This window comes from Callionymus lyra, chromosome 16, assembly GCF_982586985.1.
Source record: "Callionymus lyra chromosome 16, fCalLyr1.hap1.1, whole genome shotgun sequence".
NCBI lineage: Eukaryota > Metazoa > Chordata > Actinopteri > Syngnathiformes > Callionymidae > Callionymus > Callionymus lyra.
In genome coordinates this window covers 22827502-22844370 of record NC_141833.1, presented here as the reverse complement: position 1 = coordinate 22844370, position 16869 = coordinate 22827502, and the positions used below count along the sequence as shown (strand labels likewise).

The window sequence follows — 16869 nt, the reverse complement described above, 5'->3', positions numbered from 1 at the left end:
CACACTTATATATACACACACACACACACATATACACACACACACACACACTTATATATACACACACACACTTATATACACACACACACACTTATATATATACACACACACACACTTATATATACACACACACACACATATACACACACATATATATACACACACACAGACACTTATATACACACACACACACTTATATATACACACATATACACACACACACACACGCACACACACACTTATATATATACACACACACACAGACACTTATATATACACACATACACACACACACTTATATATACAGACATATAAACACACACACACACATATATATATACACATAGACACCTATATACACACACACACACACACTTATACACACTCACACACTTTTATATACACACACACATATTCAGACACACACACATATACACACAAATATACACACACATACATATACAGACACACACATATACACAGAACACCCCCCCACACTAACACTTATTACAAACACATATATGTACACACACATATACACACAAATATATACACACACATATGCATACACACATACATATACACACACAAATATATACACACACACACACATATACACACACAAACATCTACATAAACCCACATATATACACACACACACACATCTACATACACACAAGCACGCACACACACACATCTACATATGCACACCCACACACACTCACACGCGCACACACATCTACATATGCACACGCACACTCACACACACGCACATATACGCACACACACATATACACACACATACACACATGCACAAACATACATACACACATATACCCACACATATACACACACACAAACACACACACACATGACACACACAAACACACACACACATGACACACATCCATCTATTCATGCACCAGTCCATCCATCATGTATCAGATCCTACACCTGCTCTTAAGCAGGTTTGACTTCAATATTTGCTAAAAACAGCTTTGTTTTCAACAAAAAATCATCAAAATAGTGTTAATTTTTTAGGATAATAATCCAGAAACCTTTGTGAAGACAGTTGTCGATAAAGTTCTGCTCGTATGAAACATACTAACTTCATATGTTACACATGAAGAGGTTCTAAGACGTGTTTTAAACTGAAGCTCAATCACTGAAGACGTTTCTTCTACGATGTTCACGACAAACTACTTCTTCTTTTTCTCATTTCTGCAAACACAGCGTTTGATTTCCTGGACGAGCCTCTGCTGTCAAACAAACACAGTTTGCACTGAAAACAAGATCTGGACGAAGACACGTGTTCTTCTGGTTCAACGTCACGTGTCACACGTGTCACTCACTCAGTTCGTCTTCGCTGGGATTGTGCGAGAAAATCCTCTCCATGCATTTCTCGTGCTCGCGCTTGATGATGCAGTGTTCGGACTCCGACGCCACCTGGAGGAGAAACTGCGTTAGTACTGGTTTGTTCACAACAACACAAGATTGTTATGAATATTTACGACAGAAAAGACAATCGTCAATATTAACCGATCGTTTTTAAAAAACACTTCTGTTGTACTTCAGCATCTGAAGGTATAAATCCACGTCGTCCAGAACCATGACTCACCAGGACCGGTAGAAGCTCGGCTGTTACCATGGCAACCTGCACAGCAGCTACTCTGGTGGCTGAAGATCAACGAGAACTTTGACACGTGCGATGATTGACCTCCGACCCGAACGATGTAAACAGGTGTATTAGAAGTAGATGAAAGAATACTTTTCAATACCAACACTCGGATTTAGGTGCAACAATTAAAGTGACACTTTTACCTGTCAATCATTTTTTACTTATTGGTCTGACTTTGCTAATCTACCTCAATATTAGTCTTTAATAATTGAAATTAAAAGCGTTGACGACAAATTCAAAAAGCTTTTTTTTTGTGTTCAAGAACAGGCCCTCAATAAAAGTATATTCAGAATAATAAAAAGGAATAATTAAGCTGTAAAACACGTAGCATGTTGCTAATTTATGCACTTAACACCGCAAGCTAACACCTGACAGCAAACAGCTAACAGCTAACAGCTAACAGCTAACAGCTAACAGCTAACAGCTTACAGCTAACAGTTAACAGCTAACAGCTTACTGCTAACTGCTAACTTCTATCAGCTAACAGTTTACAGCTAACAGCTTACAGCTAACAGCTTACAGCTAACAGCTAACAGCTAACAGCTAACAGCTAACAGCTTACATCTAACAGTTTACAGCTAACAGCTTACAGCTAACAACTAACAGCTAAAGTCACTAAAAGAATGTTTTAAATAAACAAAATATATATCTTTTAATTATTTAATTTAATTATATAAATAAAGTTTCTTGTAATTTTTGCATGTTCTTCAGGAGGGAACAAAGAGACATGTGTTGCATGTTATGTTGCATGTTCTTCAGGAGGGAATGAAGAGACACGTGTTGCATGTTATGTTGCATGTTCTTCAGGAGGGAATGAAGAGACACGTGTTGCATGTTGTGTTGCATGTTCTTCAGGAGGGAACAAAGAGACATGTGTTGTATGTTGTGTTGCATGTTCTTCAGGAGGGAATGAAGAGACATGTGTTGCATGTTATGTTGCATGTTCTTCAGGAGGGAACGAAGAGACATGTGTTGCATGTTGTGTTGCATGTTCTTCAGGAGGGAACGAAGAGACATGTGTTGCATGTTGTGTTGCATGTTCTTCAGGAGGGAACGAAGAGACATGTGTTGCATGTTGTGTTGCATGTTCTTCAGGAGGGAACGAAGAGACACATGTTATGTTGCATGTTCTTCAGGAGGGAATGAAGAGACATGTGTTGCATGTTGTGTTGCATGTTCTTCAGGAGGGAACGAAGAGACATGTGTTGCATGTTGTGTTGCATGTTCTTCAGGAGGGAACAAAGAGACATGTGTTGCATGTTTTGTTGCATGTTCTTCAGGAGGGAACGAAGAGACATGTGTTGCATGTTGTGTTGCATGTTCTTCAGGAGGGAACAAAGAGACATGTGTTGCATGTTGTGTTGCATGTTCTTCAGGAGGGAACGAAGAGACACGTGTTGCATGTTTTGTTGCATGTTCTTCAGGAGGGAACGAAGAGAGATGTGTTGCATGTTGTGTTGCATGTTCTTCAGGAGGGAACGAAGAGACACATGTTATGTTGCATGTTCTTCAGGAGGGAACGAAGAGACATGTGTTGCATGTTGTGTTGCATGTTCTTCAGGAGGGAACGAAGAGACATGTGTTGCATGTTGTGTTGCATGTTCTTCAGGAGGGAACAAAGAGACATGTGTTGCATGTTGTGTTGCATGTTCTTCAGGAGGGAACGAAGAGACACGTGTTGCATGTTGTGTTGCATGTTCTTCAGGAGGGAACGAAGAGACACGTGTTGCATGTTGTGTTGCATGTTCTTCAGGAGGGAACGAAGAGACACATGTTATGTTGCATGTTCTTCAGGAGGGAACGAAGAGACACATGTTATGTTGCATGTTCTTCAGGAGGGAACGAAGAGACACGTGTTGCATGTTGTGTTGCATGTTCTTCAGGAGGGAACGAAGAGACACGTGTTGCATGTTGTGTTGCATGTTCTTCAGGAGGGAACGAAGAGACACGTGTTGCATGTTGTGTTGCATGTTCTTCAGGAGGGAACGAAGAGACATGTGTTGCATGTTGTGTTGCATGTTTTTCAGGAGGGAACGAAGAGACACGTGTTGCATGTTGTGTTGCATGTTGTGTTGCATGTTGTGTTGCATGTTGTGTTGCATGTTCTTCAGGAGGGAACGAAGAGACACGTGTTGCATGTTGTGTTGCATGTTCTTCAGGAGGGAATGAAGAGACATGTGTTGCATGTTGTGTTGCATGTTTTTCAGGAGGGAACGAAGAGACACGTGTTGCATGTTGTGTTGCATGTTGTGTTGCATGTTGTGTTGCATGTTCTTCAGGAGGGAACGAAGAGACATGTGTTGCATGTTGTGTTGCATGTTCTTCAGGAGGGAACGAAGAGACATGTGTTGCATGTTGTGTTGCATGTTCTTCAGGAGGGAACGAAGAGACACGTGTTGCATGTTGTGTTGCATGTTGTGTTGCATGTTCTTCAGGAGGGAACGAAGAGACATGTGTTGCATGTTGTGTTGCATGTTCTTCAGGAGGGAACGAAGAGACACGTGTTGCATGTTGTGTTGCATGTTGTGTTGCATGTTCTTCAGGAGGGAACGAAGAGACACGTGTTGCATGTTGTGTTGCATGTTCTTCAGGAGGGAACGAAGAGACACGTGTTGCATGTTGTGTTGCATGTTCTTCAGGATGGAACGAAGAGACACGTGTTGCATGTTGTGTTGCATGTTCTTCAGGAGGGAACGAAGAGACACGTGTTGCATGTTGTGTTGCATGTTCTTCAGGAGGGAACGAAGAGACATGTGTTGCATGTTGTGTTGCATGTTCTTTAGGAGGGAACGAAGAGACACGTGTTGCATGTTGTGTTGCATGTTCTTTAGGAGGGAACGAAGAGACATGTGTTGCATGTTGTGTTGCATGTTCTTCAGGAGGGAACGAAGAGACATGTGTTGCATGTTGTGTTGCATGTTCTTCAGAAGGGAACGAAGAGACATGTGTTGCATGTTGTGTTGCATGTTCTTCAGGAGGGAACGAAGAGACATGTGTTGCATGTTGTGTTGCATGTTCTTCAGGAGGGAACGAAGAGACATGTGTTGCATGTTGTGTTGCATGTTCTTCAGGAGGGAACGAAGAGACATGTGTTGCATGTTGTGTTGCATGTTCTTTAGGAGGGAAACTTGAGAAGCAAACTTTCGCAAGTCAGAAGCAAAGTCCATCAATGATGGAAGGATCTAGAGCTTCCAGAGTTCCAAATGATTGGACAGTGACACGTCAATCAAACCAGAGTGGCATAAGTCCCGCCCTTCCCTCTCTAGTTGGCATCGTTTTCTGATTTCATTTATATCACAGAGAGTTTAACTTTTTCACCCAAAATTCAGATTCATTGGTATGTTCTGATTGTATGTTGTTGATTTAACTCACTATTTTTCTTTTAATTATTGGACAATTTTGACAATATGGTCCAATTTTTTAAGGACGTTTTGTGACCTTCCCTTTGCTACATGCTTGAAACAAAACTATTTCTCATAATAAGGAACTCGAGTAAGTTAAGTTTGAAAAAGAAATTGAGAAAACAAGTTTATCCTTACATTGTTTCTTATTTAATTCTTATTCTCTTGAACCATTTTTAATTGTTTTCAAATAATTTGTTCTGCAGTATTTTTACTTTTTTGTATTTTTTTGCTCTGTTTTGTTTTCCATTAGAATGAAGGGAGTTTGTGTTAAAAAAATTAAATAAATCTTATTTTATTAGATGATCAGTAATAAAAATCCTTGTATTCACGGTGAGACAGCGATGTACTCATTAAAATACAAGCGTGTATTCTGCTCATGAACTGAAGTTTTTGTGCGTAGAACACATTTTCTTTTATGACTGGAAGCGATGATGTTATCAGCAGTTTTTAAAACCAGACCTCGTGGATCAAATCTACGTCTCAGTGACGAGGACGAGCGTCGAGCCGAAGCAGATCGAGAAGAAAATTCAATCACACTTTCCGTGTAAAAACATGCCTGAACTTCACGTGTTCAAGTATTTAACATGATCGTCTATTTTCTACACTCGTTTCTTGAGCTTCTGCTGCTTTAAACGTCTCTTCCCTCGCTCCGAAAACAGATGTCCATCAAGATAAACCTTCCATTCGGAGTCAGCAGCAGCAGCAGCTTCTCCCCGAGGCTGTTTTTTTTTCTTTTTTCGGGCCAGATATCCACAGACGCAGATAATGAAACTTCATTTGACGTCGCAGGCCACTGCAGACCCGCTGACACCGGCCAATCACAGCCGACGTTACATCCGCGGAACAACCTTTGTTTCTATCTGCGGCAGGACTCCACTGGTTATGAAGTCACTGTGTGTGTTTGTGTGTGTTCGCTCTGACGCACAACACAGTCGCACAAGTCGTGCTCGACGCTCGCGTGTGCGTCAAACAAAAACGAGACAGAAATCTGAGTCTAAGAGTGTCCGGTCCGTGTCGTGATCTATGATGTTTTTGAAGGGATAGTTCTTCACCCTCATGTTATTTCAGTTACTTTAGTTTTTTTAGTTTCAATCCCTGAGGGACGTGACTGTCGAGCGGTCTGGAGGTGTTTGGATGTTTTTAAGTGTCTTTTTGGACGAAGACAACAGTCGCTACATTAAAATGAACAAACATTTTTGTCTCTAACTCTAAAAAGAACAAATTACTCTGAAAATAATCAACATTAGCTTGTTTTTTCTTTCCCTTTTTTTCTGTCTTCATCATACTGTGGAAAATAAATTGAAATTTAATTTTAAAAAAACCCACTACAACATATATAATGTATATTGCGTGTATAAATATATATAGATATATAAGTTAAACTTTTACGGTATGTAGACAAAGTCAATAAAAAACAAGTTTACTGTCAGTTCTACTTTAACTTCATTCCTACTTTGCAAGACGTTATTTTATTATTACTCTCGCGTCAAACACGTATTTGTCCCAGCTAGCCTGGGAACGCCTTGGGGGGCCCCCAGGACGAGGTAGACCCGTCGATGTAGGACGACAGAGTAAAGTCTAGGCCTCCTGGCTGAAGCTGCTGCCCCCGCGACCCTGACCAAGAACAACTGATCCAAGAGTGTTTGTATTTGATGGATAAAAACATCACATACAGTTTAAAATATGAATAAAGAGTTTCTATTCTATTCTAAAATTAATGTGCAGGTCGTAAAAATAACGTTTATTTAATTATTTGAAATGTAAGATGCAACATATTTAAAACATAAGTTATTTTAAAATATAAATTAACAAAGCAGTGAATACATGAAACAATAATGGCTCCTTAATATCCAATCTTTTTAGTAAGTCGTGTTTCAAGGCATGCTAATGGTAAGCTAACCCTAAGCTAACGCTAAGCTAATGCTAAGCTAACGTTAAGCTAACCCTAAGATAACACTTAGCTAATGCGAAGCTAACGTTAGCTTGTTATGCAGCTAGCTAATTGCTAAAGCTACTCTCAGAATACACGTAATAACGGAGAAAACATTGATTTTATTGGATGTTTTTTCAATTTTCTCTGGTGTGAAAATGTCAAATAAATCAATCTAAATGTTCTGGTGCAGAACATATGATTCTGAGCGTCTCACGTTCAAGAATCGAGCTTTTATTCCGAGCAGACGATCGTTGGAACGATGGAAGAAGAAGAAAAAACATGGTTCCTCCCACGCGTCCTTCACCGCGGCTTTCGTTTCAACGAGGCTAATAAAGTGAGTCACTGACGGACGGACGCTCGCGTCCTTCTGACCGGTCGCCCACGAGCAAGGCACTCACGCGGGGCAGCAGGAGGACGACGGTCAGCAGCAGGTTCTTCATCATCTCCAGACACCAGGAGGTTTGTTCAGGAGCTCTCAGTGGATCAACACGTCTGGAAGACACAGTCAGAGCTGTCAATCAAACTGAAGAAATATATATATTAAATCAAACATATTATGATGCAGACGCTTCATAAACACATATAACAGTGTTTTTAATTCAAAATATATATATATATATATATATATATTAAATCAAACATTTTATGATGCAGGCGCTTCATAAACACTTATAACAGTGTTTTTAATTCAAAATAAATATATATATTAAATCAAACATATTATGATGCAGGCGCTTCATAAACACTTATAACAGTGTTTTTAATTCAAAATAAATATATATATTAAATCAAACATATGAACAATTATGATGCAGGCGCTTCATAAACACATATAACAGTGTTTTTAATTCAAAATAAATATATATATTAAATCAAACATACTAACAATTATGATGCAGAAGCTTCATAAACACATATAACAGTGTTTTTAATTCAAAATAAATATATATATTAAATCAAACATACTAACAATTATGATGCAGGCGCTTCATAAACACTTATAACAGTGTTTTTAATTCAAAATAAATATATATATTAAATCAAACATACTAACAATTATGATGCAGATGCTTCATAAACACATATAACAGTGTTTTTAATTCAATATATATATATATATATATTAAATCAAACATATTATGATGCAGACGCTTCATAAACACTTATAACAGTGTTCTTAATTCAAAATAAATATATATTAAATCAAACATACTAACAATTATGATGCAGGCGCTTCATAAACACTTATAACAGTGTTTTTAATTCAAAATAAATATATATATTAAATCAAACATACTAACAATTATGATGCAGGCGCTTCATAAACACTTATAACAGTGTTTTTAATTCTAAATAAATATATATATTAAATCAAACATACTAACAATTATGATGCAGACGCTTCATAAACACATATAATAGTGTTTTTAATTCTAAATAAATATATATATTAAATCAAACATACTAACAATTATGATGCAGACGCTTCATAAACACATATAACAGTGTTTTTAATTCAAAATAAATATATATTAAATCAAACATATGAACAATTATGATGCAGGCGCTTCATAAACACTTATAACAGTGTTCTTAATTCAAATACAAAAAAATAAATGTGAATGATCAATTCTAGTGAAAAATTTGAAGAGAAAATGAAATGATTTGAAATGAGCCAGAAAAAAAAGGATGAAAGGATGAAGACCGAGAGATTCGGAAAAATTAAATTTAAATTTAGGGTCAATCCATCCAGAAAAATGGATGAAGGGAGGTGAAGAAGAGAGTGCAGCCGGAGAGGACGATGCGTCAGAAACTTTTATTTAATCATCTTTAATCTCTAAATATTTTAACGCTAATTTCCCTCGTATATTATTTTAAGCAAATTTAAATTATACAGTTTTTAAAAAAAAATATGAGGCGAAACAACAAGAATCTTTAATCTTCATTAAATAAATAAATGAAACAAAAGTTTAGTTCAAAATAATTTTGTCCACTTATTTATAATAACTGTTGTTTTGATGAATAAAGGAAATGTTTATTTAAAAAAATAATAATAATAATAATGAGAATATTAACCCTAATAATAATAATACAATTATAATACAGGTTATTTTTAATGATTGTATTTTATTCATCATTTTATTTAACTGTATATATTTGTTCATTCTATATGATAATGTATCAAAAACATGTTTTCAGATTCTGACTCTCGGCATAAACACGTTCACTTCAATGTCAAGAACATTTTCTTCAGGACGAGACGTTGAACACGAGCTTCATTCCTTTGTTTTAAAAAACCTCCATTTTGGCTCCGAAAAAAAATCCTCCGTTTGTTACTCATCGACATCACTTCCTGAAACCAGCAGTGAATCACAGCAAACACACAACTCAACACCAGCCACACACACACACACACCTCTTCACACACACTCCTTCTAAGAGCAAAAGATCTCCACGTCAGTGGGAGGAAATCAGAGCGAGCAAGACGGGATCGATTAGCGACATTTGCACTAATCTGCCAGGCGGCCATGTTTTGTTTTTGTTTTGGGATCCAAACGAGGTTAAACCTGGACATTAGGAACACATGGCCACAACACAACTGCACACAGACGCACAACGTGCAAGTCGAGACGACAAGATGAGAAAAATATATTTGTACAACGTTGTCCTGCTAACGATGCAAAGAACAAAACAAATAAAATAATTCAAAAATCAATTTCTGCAGCATGCTAACAGTGAGCTAACCATCGGCTGACATAAGGCTAATGCTAAGCTAGGTTAGCTTGTAGCGGCTAACATGTACATTACACTTAACAACAACAAACTTCTCACCTTTTTCTTTAATGCTAAAGCTAATGCTACTTTCAAAATGCATTTTTGTACTTTTACGTTGTGTTTATCATTAAATAGTGTTGTGTTGTATTACGTCACTATTTGGAACAAACGTCGTCACATGTTTACTTTACAACAATTGTGTTTTTAAAGTGTAAAAGAAGCTAATTACTTTTTTATAAATCATTAAAAGTCATATTATATCTTTATATTTAACATTTCAGGTTTAATTTTGGCTTAAAAGTGTCTTTTAAACACGGCATCAAACATGGTTCAAACATAGTATAAACATGGTATAAACATAGTATAAACATGGTATAAACATAGTATAAACATATTATAAACATGGTTTAAACATATTATAAACATGGTTTAAACATATTATAAACATGGTTTAAACATATTATAAACATGGTATAAACATAGTATAAACATGGTATAAACATAGTATAAACATATTATAAACATGGTTTAAACATATTATAAACATGGTTTAAACATATTATAAACATGGTTTAAACATATTATAAACATGGTATAAACATATTATAAACATGGTATAAACATATTATAAACATGGTTTAAACATATTATAAACATGGTTTAAACATATTATAAACATGGTTTAAACATATTATAAACATGGTATAAACATAGTATAAACATGGTATAAACATAGTATAAACATATTATAAACATGGTTTAAACATATTATAAACATGGTTTAAACATATTATAAACATGGTTTAAACATATTATAAACATGGTATAAACATATTATAAACATGGTATAAACATATTATAAACATGGTTTAAACATATTATAAACATGGTTTAAACATATTATAAACATGGTTTAAACATATTATAAACATGGTTTAAACATATTATAAACATGGTATAAACATATTATAAACATGGTTTAAACATATTATAAACATATTATAAACATGGTATAAACATATTATAAACATGGTTTAAACATAGTATAAACATATTATAAACATGGTATAAACATATTATAAACATGGTTTAAACATATTATAAACATGGTTTAAACATATTATAAACATGGTTTAAACATATTATAAACATGGTATAAACATATTATAAACATGGTTTAAACATAGTATAAACATATTATAAACATGGTTTAAACATATTATAAACATGGTTTAAACATATTATAAACATGGTTTAAACATATTATAAACATGGTTTAAACATATTATAAACATAGTATAAACATATTATAAACATGGTATAAACATATTATAAACATGGTTTAAACATATTATAAACATGGTTTAAACATATTATAAACATGGTTTAAACATATTATAAACATGGTTTAAACATATTATAAACATGGTATAAACATATTATAAACATGGTATAAACATATTATAAACATGGTTTAAACATATTATAAACATGGTTTAAACATATTATAAACATGGTTTAAACATATTATAAACATGGTATAAACATAGTATAAACATGGTATAAACATAGTATAAACATATTATAAACATGGTTTAAACATATTATAAACATGGTTTAAACATATTATAAACATGGTTTAAACATATTATAAACATGGTATAAACATATTATAAACATGGTATAAACATATTATAAACATGGTTTAAACATATTATAAACATGGTTTAAACATATTATAAACATGGTTTAAACATATTATAAACATGGTTTAAACATATTATAAACATGGTATAAACATATTATAAACATGGTTTAAACATATTATAAACATATTATAAACATGGTATAAACATATTATAAACATGGTTTAAACATAGTATAAACATATTATAAACATGGTATAAACATATTATAAACATGGTTTAAACATATTATAAACATGGTTTAAACATATTATAAACATGGTTTAAACATGGTCATATTTAAGGAATTAAAAATCTATTTAAATGAATCCTTCACATGTTCAGTTCAATTAAAAATACACACAATAATTAAAAGAACGTTAAGTCGTCAATAGACACAAATATAAAAACAATGATGTTGTTGATAAATTAACTTTAAATGTATTCAATATATTTTTAAATGTTGTTTTTTAGATTTTTAGATCCACAAAATGACTTCAGAAGTTCAAACTTCACAAATGATTGTTTAGATTTTGAGTCACACAAATACACACTTCATGTTGTTTACTTTGGATTGAACAAGAGATTATTTGAATGAAAGATGAAGGTTTTATCGTCACGACGACGGTGTTTCTGTGACGAGTGACGAACGAGTTTCATCAACGTTGACGACACAATAATTGATTCACGGAGATAAAAAAACAACAATTTCAAGTTAAACTTCTGATTTTTCATGTGAAAGAGTAAAAATGTAAAGATATAAATAACACAATTATGTTTATTTTTGTTATTCAATACTAGTTGAACTGCGAATATGATTAAAGTATTTTTTTTAGGACCTTTGTCTTTAGTCAAATAATAGTTTTAGCATATTTAGCTTCAGGTCTATGAGAAAATATTGATAAACTATCACAATATTTGTTTTTCATAATACAACAGCTCTGTATCGATTATTTATTAACGTAAATTATATTTAATTTGTCTTTTTTTGTCTTTCAAACCTTATTAACATCCAATAACATTATTCTTTTATAGTTTAAATGTCAATAAAGTGTATGTTTTCAAAATAAATGAAAAGATTTACTGTTAAAATTCAAAATATTCAAGGCTTTTGTTCATTTTTATGTAGCGATTACACTCACTACTAGAGGGCAGCAGTCATTACATCCTCCGCAGCTAAGGTAACCATTCAAATCCTGCGATGACTGAGGACGAGAGGATACAGTGACTCTAGTGACAATACTACACATATATACTTGTTACTACACTATCACAACACCAGAGTCAAGTACTGGACAATACTACACATATATACTTGTTACTACACTATCTCAACACCAGAGTCAAGTACTGGACAATACTACACACATATACTTGTTACTACACTATCACAACACCAGAGTCAAGTACTGGACAATACTACACATATATCCTTGTTACTACACTATCACAACACCAGAGTCAAGTACTGGACAATACTACACATATATACTTGTTACTACACTATCACAACACCAGAGTCAAGTACTGGACAATACTACACATATATACTTGTTACTACACTATCACAACACCAGAGTCAAGTACTGGACAATACTACACATATATCCTTGTTACTACACTATCACAACGCCAGAGTCAAGTACTGGACAATACTACACATATATCCTTGTTACTACACTATCACAACACCAGAGTCAAGTACTGAACAATACTACACATACATACTTGTTGCTACATTATCACAACACCAGAGTCAAGTACTCGACAATACTACACATATATACTTGTTACTACGCTATCACAACACCAGAGTCAAGTACTCGACAAAACTACACATACATACTTGTTACTACATTATCACAACACCAGAGTCAAGTACTGGACAATACTACACATATATCCTTGTTACTACACTATCACAACACCAGAGTCAAGTACTGGACAGTACTACACATATATCCTTGTTACTACACTATCACAACACCAGAGTCAAGTTCTGGACAAAACTACACATATATACTTGTTACTACACTATCACAACACCAGAGTCAAGTACTGAACAATACAACACATATATACTTGTTACTACGCTATCACAACACCAGAGTCAAGTACTCGACAAAACTACACATACATACTTGTTACTACATTATAACAACACCAGAGTCAAGTACAGGACAATACTACACATATATACTTGTTACTACGCTATCACAACACCAGAGTCAAGTACTGGACAATACTACACATATATACTTCTTACTACACTATCACAACACCAGAGTCAAGTTAAGGACAATACTACACATATATACTTGTTACTACGCTATCAAAACACCAGAGTCAAGTACTGGACAATACTACAAATATATCCTTGTTACTACACTATCACAACACCAGAGTCAAGTACTGAACAATACTACACATATATCCTTGTTACTACACTATCAAAACACCAGAGTCAAGTACTGGACAATACTACAAATATATCCTTGTTACTACACTATCACAACACCAGAGTCAAGTACTGAACAATACAACACATATATACTTGTTAGTACACTATCACAACACCAGAGTCAAGTACTGGACAATACTACACATATATCCTTGTTACTACACTATCAAAACACCAGAGTCAAGTACTGGACAATACTACAAATATATCCTTGTTACTACACTATCACAACACCAGAGTCAAGTACTGAACAATACAACACATATATACTTGTTACTACACTATCACAACACCAGAGTCAAGTACTCGACAAAACTACACATACATACTTGTTACTACATTATCACAACACCAGAGTCAAGTACAGGACAATACTACACATATATACTTGTTACTACGCTATCACAACACCAGAGTCAAGTACTCGACAAAACTACACATACATACTTGTTACTACATTATCACAACACCAGAGTCAAGTACAGGACAATACTACACATATATACTTGTTACTATGCTATCACAACACCAGAGTCAAGTTCTGGACAATACTACACATATATACTTGTTACTACACTATCACCACACCAGAGTCAAGTACTGGACAATACTACACATATATACTTCTTACTACACTATCACAACACCAGAGTCAAGTACTGGACAATACTACACATATATACTTGTTACTACACTATCACAACACCAGAGTCAAGTACTGGACAATACTACACATATATACTTGTTACTACACTATCACAACACCAGAGTCAAGTTCTGGACAATACTACACATATATACTTGTTACTACACTATCACAACACCAGAGTCAAGTACTGGACAATACTACACATATATACTTGTTACTACACTATCACAACACCAGAGTCAAGTACTGGACAATACTACACATATATACTTGTTACTACACTATCACAACACCAGAGTCAAGTACTGGACAATACTACACATATATACTTGTTACTACACTATCACAACACCAGAGTCAAGTACTGGACAATACTACACATATATACTTGTTACTACACTATCACAACACCAGAGTCAAGTTCTGGACAAAATTACACATATATACTTGTTACTACACTATCACAACACCAGAGTCAAGTACTGGACAATACTACACATATATACTTGTTACTACACTATCACAACACCAGAGTCAAGTACTGGACAATACTACACATATATCCTTGTTACTACACTATCACAACACCAGAGTCAAGTACAGGACAATACTACACATATATACTTGTTACTACGCTATCACAACACCAGAGTCAAGTTCTGGACAATACTACACATATATACTTGTTACTACACTATCACAACACCAGAGTCAAGTACTGGACAATACTACACATATATACTTCTTACTACACTATCACAACACCAGAGTCAAGTACTGGACAATACTACACATATATACTTGTTACTACACTATCACAACACCAGAGTCAAGTACTGGACAATACTACACATATATACTTGTTACTACACTATCACAACACCAGAGTCAAGTACTGGACAATACTACACATATATACTTCTTACTACACTATCACAACACCAGAGTCAAGTTCTGGACAATACTACACATATATACTAGTTACTACACTATCACAACACCAGAGTCAAGTACTGGACAATACTACACATATATACTTGTTACTACACTATCACTATATATCCTTGTACCGTGATCTGTAGTATATTTAACTTTTCACTATTTTAATTTAATTTAATTCTCCTCCTGTTTTATGGCTCAGGAACATCTCGTGTCCTACAGTCTGAGCTGCAGTAGATGTCAGTAGATGTCAGTAGATGTCAGTAGATGTCAGTAGATGTCAGTAGATGTCAGTAGATGTCAGTAGATGATCTTGAAGAAGAACCAACACATGTATTTAAGAGACACAAAGATTTTCTATAAGCGACACTGTCACGTGACGTCACTAGCATATGCGTCTCAGCTGTCAATCACTGTCAGCAGCTCAACGTTCTTCGAGCAGAGAAGAACGAGCGCAGATGATTCATGAAGTTCAGACCTTCAGGAGCAGCCATGTTCCTCCAGCAGCGTCGGGGGCGCGCGGAGCATCGAGACCCTTCACGTGCACGAATGATTGACAGGCACCGTCCTCGGTCCAGAAACACGTTTAAATTCCGCAACCTCGTGCGCGTGACCTTGCTCATCAACCGCGGCAGCGACCGGGAATCCATCGCGCACGCGCTCGCGAAGAGGTTTGTGCAAAAACAAGCGCAATCCTCGCGGAGGAGAAGAAGCCATACATGGAGGAGAAGAAGGAGAAGAAAAAGAAGGAGAAGAAGGAGAAGGAGGAGAAGAAGTGGAGGTTCAACTCACCGATGCGTAATGGTGTCGCAGCTGTGCACGTGAAGGCATCACGCTCCTGAAGGTGCTGAAGGTCCTGAAGGTCGTGGTAGGTTCAGGTTCAGGTGTTTTTGTGAAGCTCCTGAAGACACGCGCGTGTGTTGCTGCTGCGGCACGAAGACTGAGATGATGCTGCAGAGATGTGGAGGAGGAGGAGGGAGCGTGCGCGCGCGCGTGCGTGTGCGTGAGGGATTCGAACATCTGACCATTTAAGCGAGATGGTGAGAGCAGGATGGTGACTCTGAGTGACGGTTTGATGTGAAAACGAGGTAAACGTGTCGAAATATTGTCGTGTTTTTATATATAAAGTGTATATTTTTAAAGATGAATAATGTCATAATAATATATATAATATAATATCTAATAATGTACTGTTTGTATGTGACGACAGATGCAAACAGTTTTTTATAAATGACAAAAAAACTATGATTTATTTATTTTTAATCTGTACGTGTATTTATTTTATACAAAAAACTTCCTGCTGTGAAAATGAACTAAATATGATCTTTTATGGATTAAGAATCAT

At 35.1% G+C, this 16869-nt stretch overlaps 1 protein-coding gene across 4 annotated transcripts in view; it reads right to left on the bottom strand.

The window, feature by feature from the left end:
• adcyap1r1a (ADCYAP receptor type Ia) overlaps window positions 1–16555 on the bottom strand; it is a 30482-nt gene extending 13927 nt beyond the window's left edge. For 2 of the 4 annotated variants that reach the window (XM_087810958.1, XM_087810961.1), the window contains exons 1-3: window positions 16317–16555; window positions 7414–7507; window positions 1353–1446 (exon numbers count right to left, since the gene is read on the bottom strand). In XM_087810958.1, the coding sequence (XP_087667084.1) occupies window positions 1353–1446; window positions 7414–7458 (139 nt within the window). In that variant the 5' untranslated portion in view covers window positions 7459–7507; window positions 16317–16555. Of the gene's footprint in view, window positions 1–1352; window positions 1447–7413; window positions 7508–16002; window positions 16028–16316 lie in introns of those variants that run through there. The other 2 variants (XM_087810962.1, XM_087810960.1) reach the window with 2 other exon arrangements.
• Window positions 16556–16869: the final 314 nt, after the last annotated feature.